This window comes from Myxocyprinus asiaticus, chromosome 42 (genome assembly GCF_019703515.2).
Source record: "Myxocyprinus asiaticus isolate MX2 ecotype Aquarium Trade chromosome 42, UBuf_Myxa_2, whole genome shotgun sequence".
Lineage (NCBI taxonomy): Eukaryota > Metazoa > Chordata > Actinopteri > Cypriniformes > Catostomidae > Myxocyprinus > Myxocyprinus asiaticus.
Genome location: NC_059385.1, coordinates 9,967,052 through 9,980,489, shown reverse-complemented (window position 1 = coordinate 9,980,489; position 13,438 = coordinate 9,967,052). Strand labels below are relative to the sequence as shown.

At 37.4% G+C, this 13,438-nt stretch overlaps 1 protein-coding gene across 2 annotated transcripts; it reads left to right on the top strand.

The window, feature by feature from the left end:
• The first annotated feature begins 4,207 nt into the window (after positions 1 to 4,207).
• Positions 4,208 to 13,189, top strand: hhla2a.1 (HERV-H LTR-associating 2a, tandem duplicate 1). Of its 2 annotated transcripts, XM_051683360.1 has the most exons (8): positions 4,208 to 4,784; positions 6,781 to 6,821; positions 8,243 to 8,527; positions 9,846 to 10,124; positions 10,787 to 11,113; positions 11,287 to 11,376; positions 11,639 to 11,701; positions 12,820 to 13,189. In XM_051683360.1, the coding sequence occupies exons 3-8, from the start codon at positions 8,392 to 8,394 to the stop codon at positions 12,885 to 12,887; spliced, it is 963 nt and encodes a 320-aa protein (XP_051539320.1). In that variant the 5' UTR covers positions 4,208 to 4,784; positions 6,781 to 6,821; positions 8,243 to 8,391; the 3' UTR covers positions 12,888 to 13,189. The 2 variants fall into 2 exon arrangements, with proteins under 2 accessions (XP_051539320.1, XP_051539319.1); XM_051683359.1 differs by lacking the exon at positions 6,781 to 6,821.
• The last annotated feature ends 249 nt before the right edge of the window (positions 13,190 to 13,438 follow it).

Sequence of the window (13,438 nt, the reverse complement as noted above, 5' to 3'; positions counted from 1 at the left end):
TAGGAAGGACAGACAAGGGGAGAGGTCCCTGGACCGGGGGTGAGGTTTGGGCGGGGCTCTTCCCCACTGGGCGGGAATGGGAGGGACGGGGGGGACATGAGACACAGGGGGTGGAGAGAGAGAAGAGAGAGGAGAGGGAGAAGAAGAAAACACTGCTTTGCTGCCTCCTGGAAACGCTGCCATGTAGTCCTCTGCCAGCTGAATGGCCTCCTCCAGGGACGCCGGGCGGTGGCACTGGACCAACTCAGACATGCCTTGAGGAAGTTGGGAGATGAACTGCTCCAGCACCACCAGATTGACGACTTCCACGGTGCCACGGGTTCCCTCCACCAGCAACCATTTCCGGCAGGCGTCCTGGAGCTGTTGGGTAAAAGCGAACGGCCAGCCGTGCTTCCCAAAACTCAGGAATCTGAATAGCTGTCGACTCTGCTCCAGGCTACGACCAACCTGTTGCTGGATGGCCTTCTTCAGATGGTTATAATTAAGGAGGCTGGCAGCAGGAAGATGTTGTGCTGCTAGCTGAGCCTCCCCGGAGAGTAAGGGCAATAGGCGGGCCGCCCACTGGTCGGGAGGCCACTTCCATACCGCTGCGGTTTTCTCAAATAAGTCAAGAAAAGCCTCCGGATCGTCATCCAGCTCCATCTTCATCAGGGCCACGGGTGTGGTGGGCTCCAGGGAGGTCGAAGTGCAAGCCCCTTCTCTGGCGATCAGCACCTGCCGGTCCTCCGCTTGTGCCTGGAGCAGGACTTGGAAACACAGCGTTACTTTTGCACTACTTTTTTCTCACAGCCACTTTCTCTTCTGCTATGCTATGCATTCCATACAAATAAGCAGGGTTGTGGACTCGAGTCACATGACTTGGACTTGATTTGGACTCGAGTCACAAATTTGATGACTTGTGACTCAACTCGACATAATCAAAGAAGACTTGCGACTCGACTTGGACTTTGACAACAATCACTTGTGACTTGACTAGGACTCAAGCCCTGTGACTTGAAAAGACTTTATACCTTCTAAAACCAAAGATCAGAGTTGTACATTTAAAATGTGCAGCAAATCAATGATTCATTTCCTCAATAAACAATTTATTTGATTTTCAAATCAGCATTTCCACGCTCCACATTCAATCAATTAGACAACCAACCAATCAACTTCCACTAGAGTAGGACCAAGTTTAAAGATCGCACATTCAAGGACGACACAGCCAAAATTATACAAATGTAATTTCATTTGGATTTAAAGAATACAATAAAAATGCAACAAAAGGATTGCAACATGTAGAACCTGTGGTTCAAAAATTACAGACGCTTCATCAACAATGTCCAATTTGTGAGGCGTCTGAAAACCCACAGACAGAGGTCAATTGAGATTGTTAACTGTTACATATCAGCTATGGTTCAGTAACATTCAACTTATCGTGTTAGCTAGGTTAGCTAACGAGCTACTTAGTTACACAGAGCTCAGTGCGCTGCAACTACAGTTTTGCCGTGAATTATTTTGCATGTCTCATTGCTGAAACCAGCTAAAAGATGCACTGTGGACCAACGAACATAGGGTTGCCACCCGTACCTTAAAATATGGGATCATCCCTTATTTAAAGATGAAATGATGCGTCCCATATCAAATCAATATGGTACACCACTTGTGCCATATTTAAACCGGTCAGATGGTGTCACGGTGAAATTGTTTCAGATTGTTAATTTATCATTAAGTAGGAAATGTTGCCTATGGTGAGTAAGGGGTCATCTGAAAAGTCCACACATTGTGCTAAAACGCGCTGATACTGTGGAGGGTGTGGTAAGGGGCTGTCTGAAAAGTCCACACATTGTGCTAAAACTTGCTAATACTGTGGAGGGTGTAATTACTACAGTAGTTAATACTCAGACACTAATTTGGGCAGAAAACACTAATGACTTGTTTAAGACTTGATGCTTAAAGTTGAGGACCTGGGACTTGACTTGGACTTGCCTGTTTTGACTTGGGAATTGCCTGTCTTGACTTAGGACTTGACTTGAGACTTGAATGCAAAGGCTTGAGACTTACTTGTGACTTGCAAAACAATGACTTGGTCCCACCTCTGCAAATAAGCCATGCATTCCATACAAGAGACATTACAGGTCATGCTAGCTACTGTACAACACTCATGTCAAAACAACATAGTAAACAACAGATATTTAGAAAGTATGTCTTCACGTCATATTTATAAATCAATAACTTGAATATGCATGATATGTTTTTCCATCAACATGGCAGCCACTATGATTAATGAAGAATAACCGCTGTCTTACCTACTGTCTAACATGTCCAAGGAATAACTCTGATGAATAAATGAATATATTTCACTTAAGTCATCTCAGTACACACTTGTTTTGAGTTGATCCATGGTGCATACAGACACCACAACTTCAAAGGTGCATGTTGATGCAACTTGAATGGAATCATTTTTAATGCTACCAAAATGTCATAAAAATTGTTTGTTTCATGAATCAGAGTCTTTTCTCTTCCCATTCTCCCAGTTACAGGGAGCTGTAACACGAAGCAGTTCGACTGCATATGTCAGTGAACTGAGCGGCTATTTCACCCTGTGTATCATGTCGTGGCCAGTCAGTGGAAGACTAGTCTTATAATCCCTCTGCCTAAACACGTTTACTGATTTTTTAATGCAGTGTGTATTAACACATGAATCAATCACGTTTCACTCAAATGAATGATGACCTCATATTATGCTAATATGGAAGAAATTTGGAACCTTTGGAAGAAAAATTAATTGCAACGCTCAGTAGAAGTGTTAGAAAAAAGTTCTGCCCTTCATATAAAAGAGGCTTATTGACCAAACTAAAAAAAAAAAAAAAACTTTTTAAGCTAAATTTATGATACCAATATTTTGATATTTTATTGGTTATTTAAAATATGATATTGAAATGCAAACAGAGATTTTTGTCTAACCCCTATTCAAGTTTGAGCTCTACTGCTCACCATACTATTGCCTAAATAAACTTTTGATGCCAAGGAGCCCCAAATATGATGATTCCCTTGAGTGTCCACCTTTTCTAAAATATAGAAGCAACTATATATATTTTCATTTCTACAGACCTATTTATACAATGTGAGAAAAATTTAAGTTTGACATTATAATAATACTGTGTTGTTTGTCAGATTAAACAATTAGCTTGTATATTGTACTCAAGCAAAAAGAAGTTAGTCTTAAATCATATTTTTTTATTTTGCATTAACTTTTTTAACCAAATGTTAACGCAATTTTAGATTTCAAAACCTGAAAAGAAACAATTTCAATCAATTCAAATTTCTTTGTTGTCTTTTGAAAGCAGAATAAAACATTATGTTCACGCCGAACACACTTTTCCATCCAGCTTTGCTTTTCACTAGGCTACATGTTTTTTCAGTGTCTTGAGCAGCATTTTTTTAGAGGCTGCGACAGTTTAAAAAGAATGGCATCTTTCAAAAATTAGTCGAGACACCTATCTGGACGTCTAGCTTTTTTTTTTTTTTAAATGTGAGAATGCATGCAGTGCCCGAATACTGTCACATTTGATAAAAGTAAAAAAAAAAAAAAAAAAAAAAACTTTATATACTGTTTTTCTCTGAAATATTTCATAGATCCTCAAGCACCCCTTTTTAGCCCTCTGGGGGTCCCCAGATCCCTGTTTTAAAAAAACCTGGCCTAGATGGTCGCTGAGACCTGACTAGCTCCACTAAAGACTTTGGCTGTGACTGAGCAAGAGGAATGTCTCTACTGGACTCCAAGATCTGTGTTGCCCCTAGTGGCAGAATTTAACCACCACTGCCATGTCATCAGGCACGTTGTTGACAGGATAGTGCAACTATTGCCCCAGGGCTGAAGATCATCTCAGGCAAGTGACATCTCAAGCACATCTCAAGCCATCTGTGAACAGTCATCAGTCATCTTCTGTAAATACAACAAGTTTGCACACCTTCTATATGTCAGCAGAATGTGGAATGCACTGCAAAAAAATAAAATAAATACAAAATAAAAAACAATGTTATTTGGCCAAACCCATCTATGAAGCTTCCTTCAGGAAGGAAACACATGTTTCATGCTCTGATGTCATCAGAATCAGAGTTATTGCAATCAGCTCAACATAACACACAAAGTTACCACACTGAGTTTGTCAAATTGCACAAGAAAGTTGGCAATTTGCACCACTTCCATATTTAAGACAACAAACACTCAACAAAGATCAAGGTGGCAAGAAAACAGATGGACCTTCAAACATGTTGGCCAGAAGGGAAATGGAAAGGTTATCTTAAAATTGTTTGGAGGAGTGGGGGTTAGTGGGATGGCTGGCATTTAGTGACTAAACTCATGATCTATGAAAGAGGCGTGGAAACCTGTCTACCTACTCTCTCTCTCTCTTTCTCTCTCAACAAACTCACACAGCAGAATCTACATAGTAAGTAGTCACCTGAGGAACAAACTCTTTCTCTTTTTTATATTCACAAAGACTCGTTCAGGTGGGCTCAAGAGCTACTTTTCTCGTCTGTCTCTGCCATTGAAACAGTAAAGAAGAGGAACAGGTTCTGATTACATCCCTGAGAGAGGCTCTTTGAAGAGTCTCATCTTCTCAGCAATTTTCTTTCTGTCAATCCTTCTCTTTTATTTCCACGCCTCGCTCTGTTCTCCGTCTCTCTCTCTCAGCTTTTTTTCAGCTTTTACACATTGTTTTGAGGGAGAATGACAAAGACACACTATGGTGTTCATGCAGTTTTATGGATTCTTTCACTAGTGGATTGTAAAATTCCAGGTAAGTTGGACTTTAATTCACTTTTATTTTTTCACATACTGTTTTCTTAAAAGTAAAGTATTTTTCTTTTCATTCATTTTAATTTTCTGTTTAGATGGTATATTTGCATTAGAAAAAAAATCACCAAACTGGTTTAATTTGTCCCCACTATCTTTTATCAAATCAAACAATTAAATAATTCTACTTACCTTTACTTTGTTTACACTCAGACATCTTTGATTTCTGTACTTGCCAGCCAGTTCATAGGGCCAGTGAAAGCAAGATTATTAATAAGCATTATTATCATGCAAAATCAACATTATGTCACACCAACCAGACTGAGAAAAATCCAGGGAAGCTGAATGATTGTTATAAATATAACATATTATGTAAAGAAAGTAAAGAGGAACAAATGTTGGCAAGATCAGACATAGACATCTGTTTTCTAGTTATGGTCATGCACTGTAGTTCCACAGGAATTCTTTCCAATATTGAAAATATACTAACCAAATATAACATTTTGATGCATTGCCTATCATGAATGCTTTTCTGTCTGATTTCATAGTTTCAGAAGTTTACTTTAATAGGTTCAAAGTTACAATTACTATATTGAAGATTTAGGCATGTGTGAAATCTATCATCAAATGCCTTCTTTCAGATAGCCATAGATATAATTTTAAAGGCAAAATTTCAACAAATGCATTTTTCTGTTCATCTTTCTGTTTTCTGTACGTTTAAAGTGGATTATTTACCTTAGCTTTTTCTGTTTGCTCTCATAAGTTTTGATTTTGATTTGGTATCTACCACTTTCATCAGGCCATATATTTTAAACGTACATTATTCCTGCAATAGAAAATGTAGTTGCAGCAATTTATATATCACAACAGCCAGACAAAAAAATAAATAAAAATAAAAATAAAAAAAACAAGATGCCAAGAAAGATGAAATATTCTTATGAATACACCTTATTATGTAATTAAAGTTGATGATAGTTTTAGAACTCATGCAGAGGCAAAATTTCTGCAAATGCATTTTTGAGCCCCTCTTATTACAGTCTGTGAGAGAAGAAGCTGAGAGAGTCTTACCTCTCACTTTAGGCTGTCATCTGTATGGACTTACACAATCTCTGTGAATATTTGGACAAGCCAAGAGCTTTCCAGGAATTCTTTGTAATAGACCTAGACTAGTCACTTAGCACAAAGGAAAGTGTTGCATACTGTATATGACATCAAGTCAAGATAAGATGGAAACAGAGGTGCAAACGTTTACACAACCAGAGATCATTAGCCTGATGAATGCAAACACACTTATGCACAAAAGAGGTTTGAGATGGTAACAACAGCACTGCTCCACTGTCACTCAGATGAGTTTGATCTGTGAAGATTTGGACATTTAAGCCTATTTAAAATGTCTGAATGTCATTAGATAAGAAAATATCAAGTGGCATCAGCAAACCAATGATTCAAGACTTTTTCTAAGAACTAATTTCACTTTTCTTAGTCAATTTGTAATGACTTCACTGACTGCAGTCAAGGTGTTTTTAGTGGATGCATAAGTTCACCTCAAGTTCACTTCACACAAGTGTCCTAGCAGCGTAACCACAGATGTAATTTGTCACATTAACAATGAACATGTTCCAAAACATGTGGTGACCAGTGCAAATACTTTTTGACATCATTTTGAACACAATACCTATAGTTTTATAATTTAAAACCTAACAAACTTCTTGTGAAATGGTTTGCTTGAAATGTGAGCCTGTGCTCAGTATTTCTTTTAACTAAATCTCACTTGGTTTTATATTTTGTTGTCCAATGACATTCATATATTCCTAAGTGTATGTGGTTTAAGTGTCCAAATACTTTTCTGGGGCCATTGAAACCATTGAAGACTTAGTTTGGCACAATCTCGCAGTGCATGCAGAGCTGTGCCCATGTCCAAAAAAAAAAAAAAAAAAAAAAAAAAAGGTCAGTGCCATAATGCACTTGACACAGCTCTATTTATTTTGTATTATTTTTAGACAGACAGTCTTCTAGGAGAAGTTCTTGTGATTCAGATAAGGTGAGTGCTGAATGATAAACAATCATAGTCATAAGTGGTCATTACTGATAAATGGCCTCTTAGCATGATGTTGGTTTGTTTGTTATGGGTGCACACTCAAATGTAATGACCCATAGAAAAGTGCTGGCAGAAAAGAGGGCCAGCAGAACTCTCAGTTTCTGAGAAGAGAACATTGCTGCCATGTATTTAAGTGACACACATACAAGTGCACATATGTGTGCACTGTACACATGCACACCCACTCAGTATATGGTTTGGAAACTGGGGATGGCACAGAATTGTCAGAACAACTGGTGCAGCAATGCCTTATTAACAGTGTCTTTTAAAAGTTACAAATGTTTGAGTAGTTTTAAGCAGGAAGTTTGCCTTTGGATCTATTTTAGCCAGTATATGCATTTATCTCTCAATATACAGTGTATGAATGTTATAACCAAACATGTCATAAAACAAGTGCCATTATTTTTGGCCTTAAAAATAAAATAGATATACCGTTTAAAATAAAGATTTTTTTTTTTTATTTGGACAATTTCTGGTTGTAAGCCTTTGTGGACCTTAATGTCCAGAGTTAAAGGAATAGTTCCCCCAAAACTGAAAATTCTCTTATCATTTACTCACCCATTATGTGTATGACTTTTTTTCTTCTGCAGAACACAAATTAAGATTTTTAGAATATCTCAGCTCTGTTGGTCCTCACAATGCAAGTAAATTGTGGCCAGAACTCTGAAAGTCGAAATATCACATAATGGCATCATAAAAGTAATCTTTTAAAAGTCTTCTGAAGTGATCCAACTGGTTTTGGGTGAGAACAGACCAAAATATAACTCCTTTTTCACTGTACATTTTGCCATTGCAGAGTCTTGGCACGATCAGGATTTCAAGCTCGATTACACTTCCTAGTGCTTGATGGCACTACAGGAAGTGTTCTCGAGCTTAAAATCATAATCAACAAGGAGACTGCTGTCAAGATTTATAGTGCAAAAGGAATTTCATTTTGGTCTGTTCTCACCTGAAATTGGATTGCTTCAGAAGACATTGATTAAACCTCTGTAGTTGTATGGATTACTTTTATGATGCCTTTATGTGATATTTGGACCTTTTGAGTTCAGGACACCAGTCACTTGCCTTGTGAGTACCAACAGAACTGAGATATTCTGCAGAAGAAAGAAAGTCATACACATCTGGGATGGCACAAGGGTGAGTAAATGATGAGAGAATTTTCATTTTTTGATGAACTATTCCTTTAAGTGTCCAAATCCTTTTTTGGCATTTGTAAGCTACACATATCCCATATGAGTAGGCCTACATAACTTATAAATTCATACGTTTATATTTAAGTAGTGCTTGTTTTAAGGGATACCAATACACGATTCTGATGTTCTTGGTAGGACTAGAAATCTCAAATCCCTTCTGTTCATTTTCAGAGGTTCGGGTGAACTGCATTTTCTCTGAGGACTGTACCCTGCCCTGCTCTTTCTCGCCTAATCATGCTGATGTGAACATTCAATGGTACCAGCAAGAGGCACTAATACTCCGTTTACAGCAGGCGGGAGAGCAGCTCAGCAATGGCACCATGTGGCTGTTTAACGACCACATCTCCGAGGGCAACGCATCGCTGCTTGTCAAAAATGTAGACATCAGGAATAAAGGACGATACAAATGTGTGGTCAACAATGCAACGCAGACATATGTTGTTGCAACAGTAGAAGGTTTGTTTCTGTCAAAATCTTGTTACAGTGTTTATTTTATTTAAATTTTTTTATTTATATAAATGTACTACCTGTGATTAAACGTGTTTTAAAGAGTTTTTAAATACCACCATAAAATATCTCTCTGAGTTCTGACAGATAGCACTGAAATACAGTAGGATTCCTGGGAAATAAAGCCTGTGGCAACGGTAGCCCAAGGCTCTGTAAACAGCAAAATATAGCGTCAGGGTGGCAGCCCGCTCTTTTTATCCAGTCTTTTTTTTTTTATCAGTGCTTATTCACAGCAGCGCCATCTTTGATTTTTGATGGGAATGACAGTGAGGCTGTGTGGGAGAGACGTACAGTCTCTTCAATGGGCTGTACTGCAGTTTAAACGAAAAAAAAAAACATTGAAAAATATCTTTCCAAGAACACTCAGTAGACAAAATGCTCCAGACAACATTAGTTGTGGAAAATCAAATGTGATCAATTATCTTTTTACAGCTTTATAGCATTCATGCCGTTGAAGAGACTGTAGCCTAAGACTATCCTTCACGGCCTTGTTGCCATTCCCATTAAAAATCAAAGATGACGCCATTGTAAATAAGGTCTATAGCTGCAGGCATTGCTCCAAAAAGGGGTGGTCACTCCAAACCACCATTGAAGATATAAACCTTATTCACACTAACGCATCTTTGATTTTTAATAGGAATGTCAACGAGGCTGTGAGGGATAAACTTACCATCTCTTCAAAGGGCTGTATTGCAGTTTAAAGTGTTTTTGGATTGTTCCGCAGACAAAACATTGATAAAATATCCAGTATACAAAGAACTTAAGACAACATGAGTTGTGGAAAATCAGATATGATCTAGGAACTTTATACAGCTTTGTACCGTTCGTGCCATTGAAAAGTTGGTAAGTCTGTCCCTCACAGCCTTGTTGTCATTCCCATTAAAATTCAAAGATGGCGTTAGCGTGAATAAGGTCCATAGGGAGCTCCTTACCTTACCCTTTCCCTAACCTTAGCCGTGAGTGGAAGTGACTCCCACTTTTAGAGTTGCAGTAGCCCCATTTAGGAGTAACTACGCCCCCTTTTGGAGGTCTCCAGCCTTCAAAGTTTTACATGCAGTACACACAGCAAGTGTGGGAACTGTTACTGGCCGATGTTGATAATCTGTAAAAGGCCAAATATCGATATAGTATCAAGTGATTAATCAACCTGAGTTCTATTACTAAATAACAGGTTGATTGCCAGACACCAACAGCCCATTTTCCCCTTAAGTAAATAATTTGTATACATATATATATATTTATTTTTTTTACTTTTTTACTTTTCCAGCTCCCATCAGTATCATCTCCATTGACACAAACCCCTCTGGGCTGATTCAGTGCTCTACTAAAGATGTTTACCCACCACCGATGGTACAGTGGAGCACAGAACCCAGCTTAACTCCTGCTGCTCTGCAGCCCATCACCCGCATGGTTCCTAACGGAAAGGGCCTCTTTTATGTTGAGAGCCTTCTTAAACAGCAGAATAACAGCTTAGAACATATTTATGTGTGTAACATCACCTCCAAATATGGCACACAATCATGGACAGCTTCATTACAACTTAAAGGTAAAACAAATGACAATTTTAGGACGTTTTGGATAATGTGGCAAAAAATGATATAAGATGCAATCTTACTGTAGATACACCACCAGTCAAAAGTTTGGAAACCAATTCATTCTTTATTATCTCTAATTTTCACATTTTAGAATAATAGTAAAATCATCAACACTATGAAAAAACAAATGAATGTATGGAAAGTATGCAGAGACCAAAAATGTTTTTCAAATAATTATATTTGGATACATTTACTGTATATATTATTATATTAATTACCTTATATTTTAGTTTCTTCAAAGCAGGCACCCTATGAATAGATTACAGCTATTTACAATTTTCCTTTTCAACCCAGTCTTACTCATCCATAAAAAAAAAAAAAGAAACAAAAAAAGAAATCATATATAGGCACAATTTATATTTGTCTACAAAACTAACTTAAAGCATTTAAATATAAGCCTTTAGGCTAAAGTTTTTTAAGATGAGAATCACACATTCAGTCACGTGTGTTCATAATTTTGAGGTAGTGTTTATTCTTCTGGCTGTTAATTAATGATTATACATGTGGCTCAAACAATTTGACTTTAACTTAAAACTCTACTATTGAAATGACCCTTTTTTGTATAGGGTGATAATAGTTAGGACTCTTTCTGTTTTTCCCATGTATATCACAGAAATGACTGGCTCTGAAGGGCAAGACCTGGTCATCCCATGCCCAGCTCACAAGAACCTTAAATTCTCCACTCTTGCCTGGACTTTTACGAAAGCAAACACAACCACAGAAATCCTCAAGTATGACAGCTTGACCCAGAAAACCACTAGCTTCAGGGATAACATAAAACTTACTGAGGAGGACGTAGTGAATGAGGATGGATCGCTTACCCTGGAGAAGCCTGTTGGCGCCGATCATTCTGGAATCTACACATGTGTATTCTCAGGAGTAAAGATGAGACATCTGATACAGATCCATGTCAGTTTTACACACTCCAGACATGGGAAAGGTATCCATTGTTCCATGAATTCCATCCATACAGCCATCCATCCATCCATCCATCTATAATTAATCTGCTGGACCAAGCATAGAACCCCTTATTGTTGAAACGTGGCAGTTTACTTTTTAAAAGCAACATTTGTCTTAATTTAAAACTCTTGCTCTTTCTCTCTCTCTATGTAGATTCTGTTGCATATAATCTGTGGATGTTAGGTATCGTTGTGGGCTTACTTGGTCTTCTTGCTCTGACTTTACTTATAAAAAGATACAAAGGTAATAGTGAAGAGAAGATAAGTGATTACTGTCCACGTTGTCATATAATAATACTTAATTCATAATAATCCATCTTCTTAAAAGTGATGTGTGTATTTTTTTCACTTAAAATATATTCTCCTATCCCTGATTTATGTGCAGAGACAACTATAATTAAAGCACTTGTAGGTTGATTTCCCAGAAAAGTATAAACACTGGCGTAATTATTACAGTGTTATAAATGAGCAAATTCAGTCTAAATAAATGATGTTTATATTTGCAGCTAAATCAAAAAGGAGTCAAGAGAACGCTCAAGCAGATGAAGAGATGCAAAGGATGAACACAGGTATCATCATATCTTTTTTACAATCCACGCTTTCATAAGAGTTGCCATTCTCGACCAGCACTTATAATCAAGTGTAAAATAAATGGCAGATGCTATTTGCACCCTGGTGCAAATAATGGTATATGCTATTTACACCCCAGTGCAAATAGTGGCAGATATTATTTGCACTCCAACCCTGATGCAAATAAAGGTAGATCCTTGGTGACCAAATCACTGCAATAAAATCAACATTTATATTCATTTTTATCTATTATTTTAAGTAGTATTAAGGGAAACGGGAAATTGGATGGGAAACAGAGTGGGACAAAACATAGATTCGAACCGCAGTCACTAGGACAGTACTACACATTCACACACTGTCTTTACACCCTACTCCACTGCAGCAACACCTATTGTTTAGTTTGTCATATATTTCTGTGGTTCCACCAGACTACTGGGGTGCAAACAGCTGCACTGTTTGGCAGATGTTATTTACACCCTGGTGCAAAAAAAAAAGAGTGTCTGCCCTGGGTCATTCAGTCAATATTTATTGTAACTGAATCATGAGTAATTTATGAAATGGCTTGACAAACCATTGTTTTGTCCATTGTTGACATAGTTCCTTTTGAAGCAGGATTTATGAGGCATAGGACATATCGAAGGGCTTGTCCCTTCTTTTTTCAATAGCTAGCCAGTGTGCTTAATTTATGCCACAGGCATGAACCATGATTTGCAACTTGCTAGTTGGTGTCAAATGGTATTGAGGGGTGGATATTCTCTTTCTAGAGAGCATTCATTTGGACAAAAATCTCTGTAGTGCAAGATGACTCATCAATACGTTTGGTCTGTTTTTCCACAAGAGCCATATCAGCAGCACTGTATATCCACTAAAAGTGAAATTTGTCAGCATTTATGAGTACACTGGCATATAGATGGCCACAAGACTTGATATTTGATGGTTTCATGGAGTATTTTATGTTTCCAGCAATGTGGAAAGTATTTTATTATTCATTGTCTTCACTGAAAGTTAATGATGCATGTATCTTCTGTGCAACCAGGAATTTACTGTCATATAATGTAAACATCAGTTTGTAATCTTACAACTTTTAATGTTTTTTTATTTCTTTTGTTTTTCATAGCCAAACCAATGGAGCAGCCACAAGCTGAAAGTAAACTTATGACACAACCTTCAGGTAGTCGCAATTAGATTTGGAGAGAAGAAAGAAGAATATTACCAAGGAGAGAGAAACCGTTCTAGCAGACAATTTGGAAGACCCAGTAATGGGACTGCTAGATGACAACACAGATATATCTGTGCACACAAAATGTCATAGGATTTCCAGGACATTTTTTAGAGAAGAACATTTCATGTTTTTAATGTATTTTAAAGGTGCATTGATTCAATATTTTTCTGTAATTTGTACTGGGACAACAAATTATTAAAAATATTTATTATTATGAATAATGTTATTAATTTCCATGAAACCAACACTGGCTAGTTTATTGCAATATAAAGATTAATTAATAAATTATGATTAAAATTGCATTTTGAACTATAGTAACCACAACATGACACATGCATTCATTCATACAAACAAACAAACACCAGTGTGCTTTGAGGTTTAAATTAGTTGTGTTCTTTCCTCCAGTTATTTTTATTTTTTTTCTCTGCATAATTGCACCCGTTACATGGCCAAACCAGCTCTGGTCACTATATGTCCACTCATGCACCATCTGGTTAATCGTTTACCGATTTAA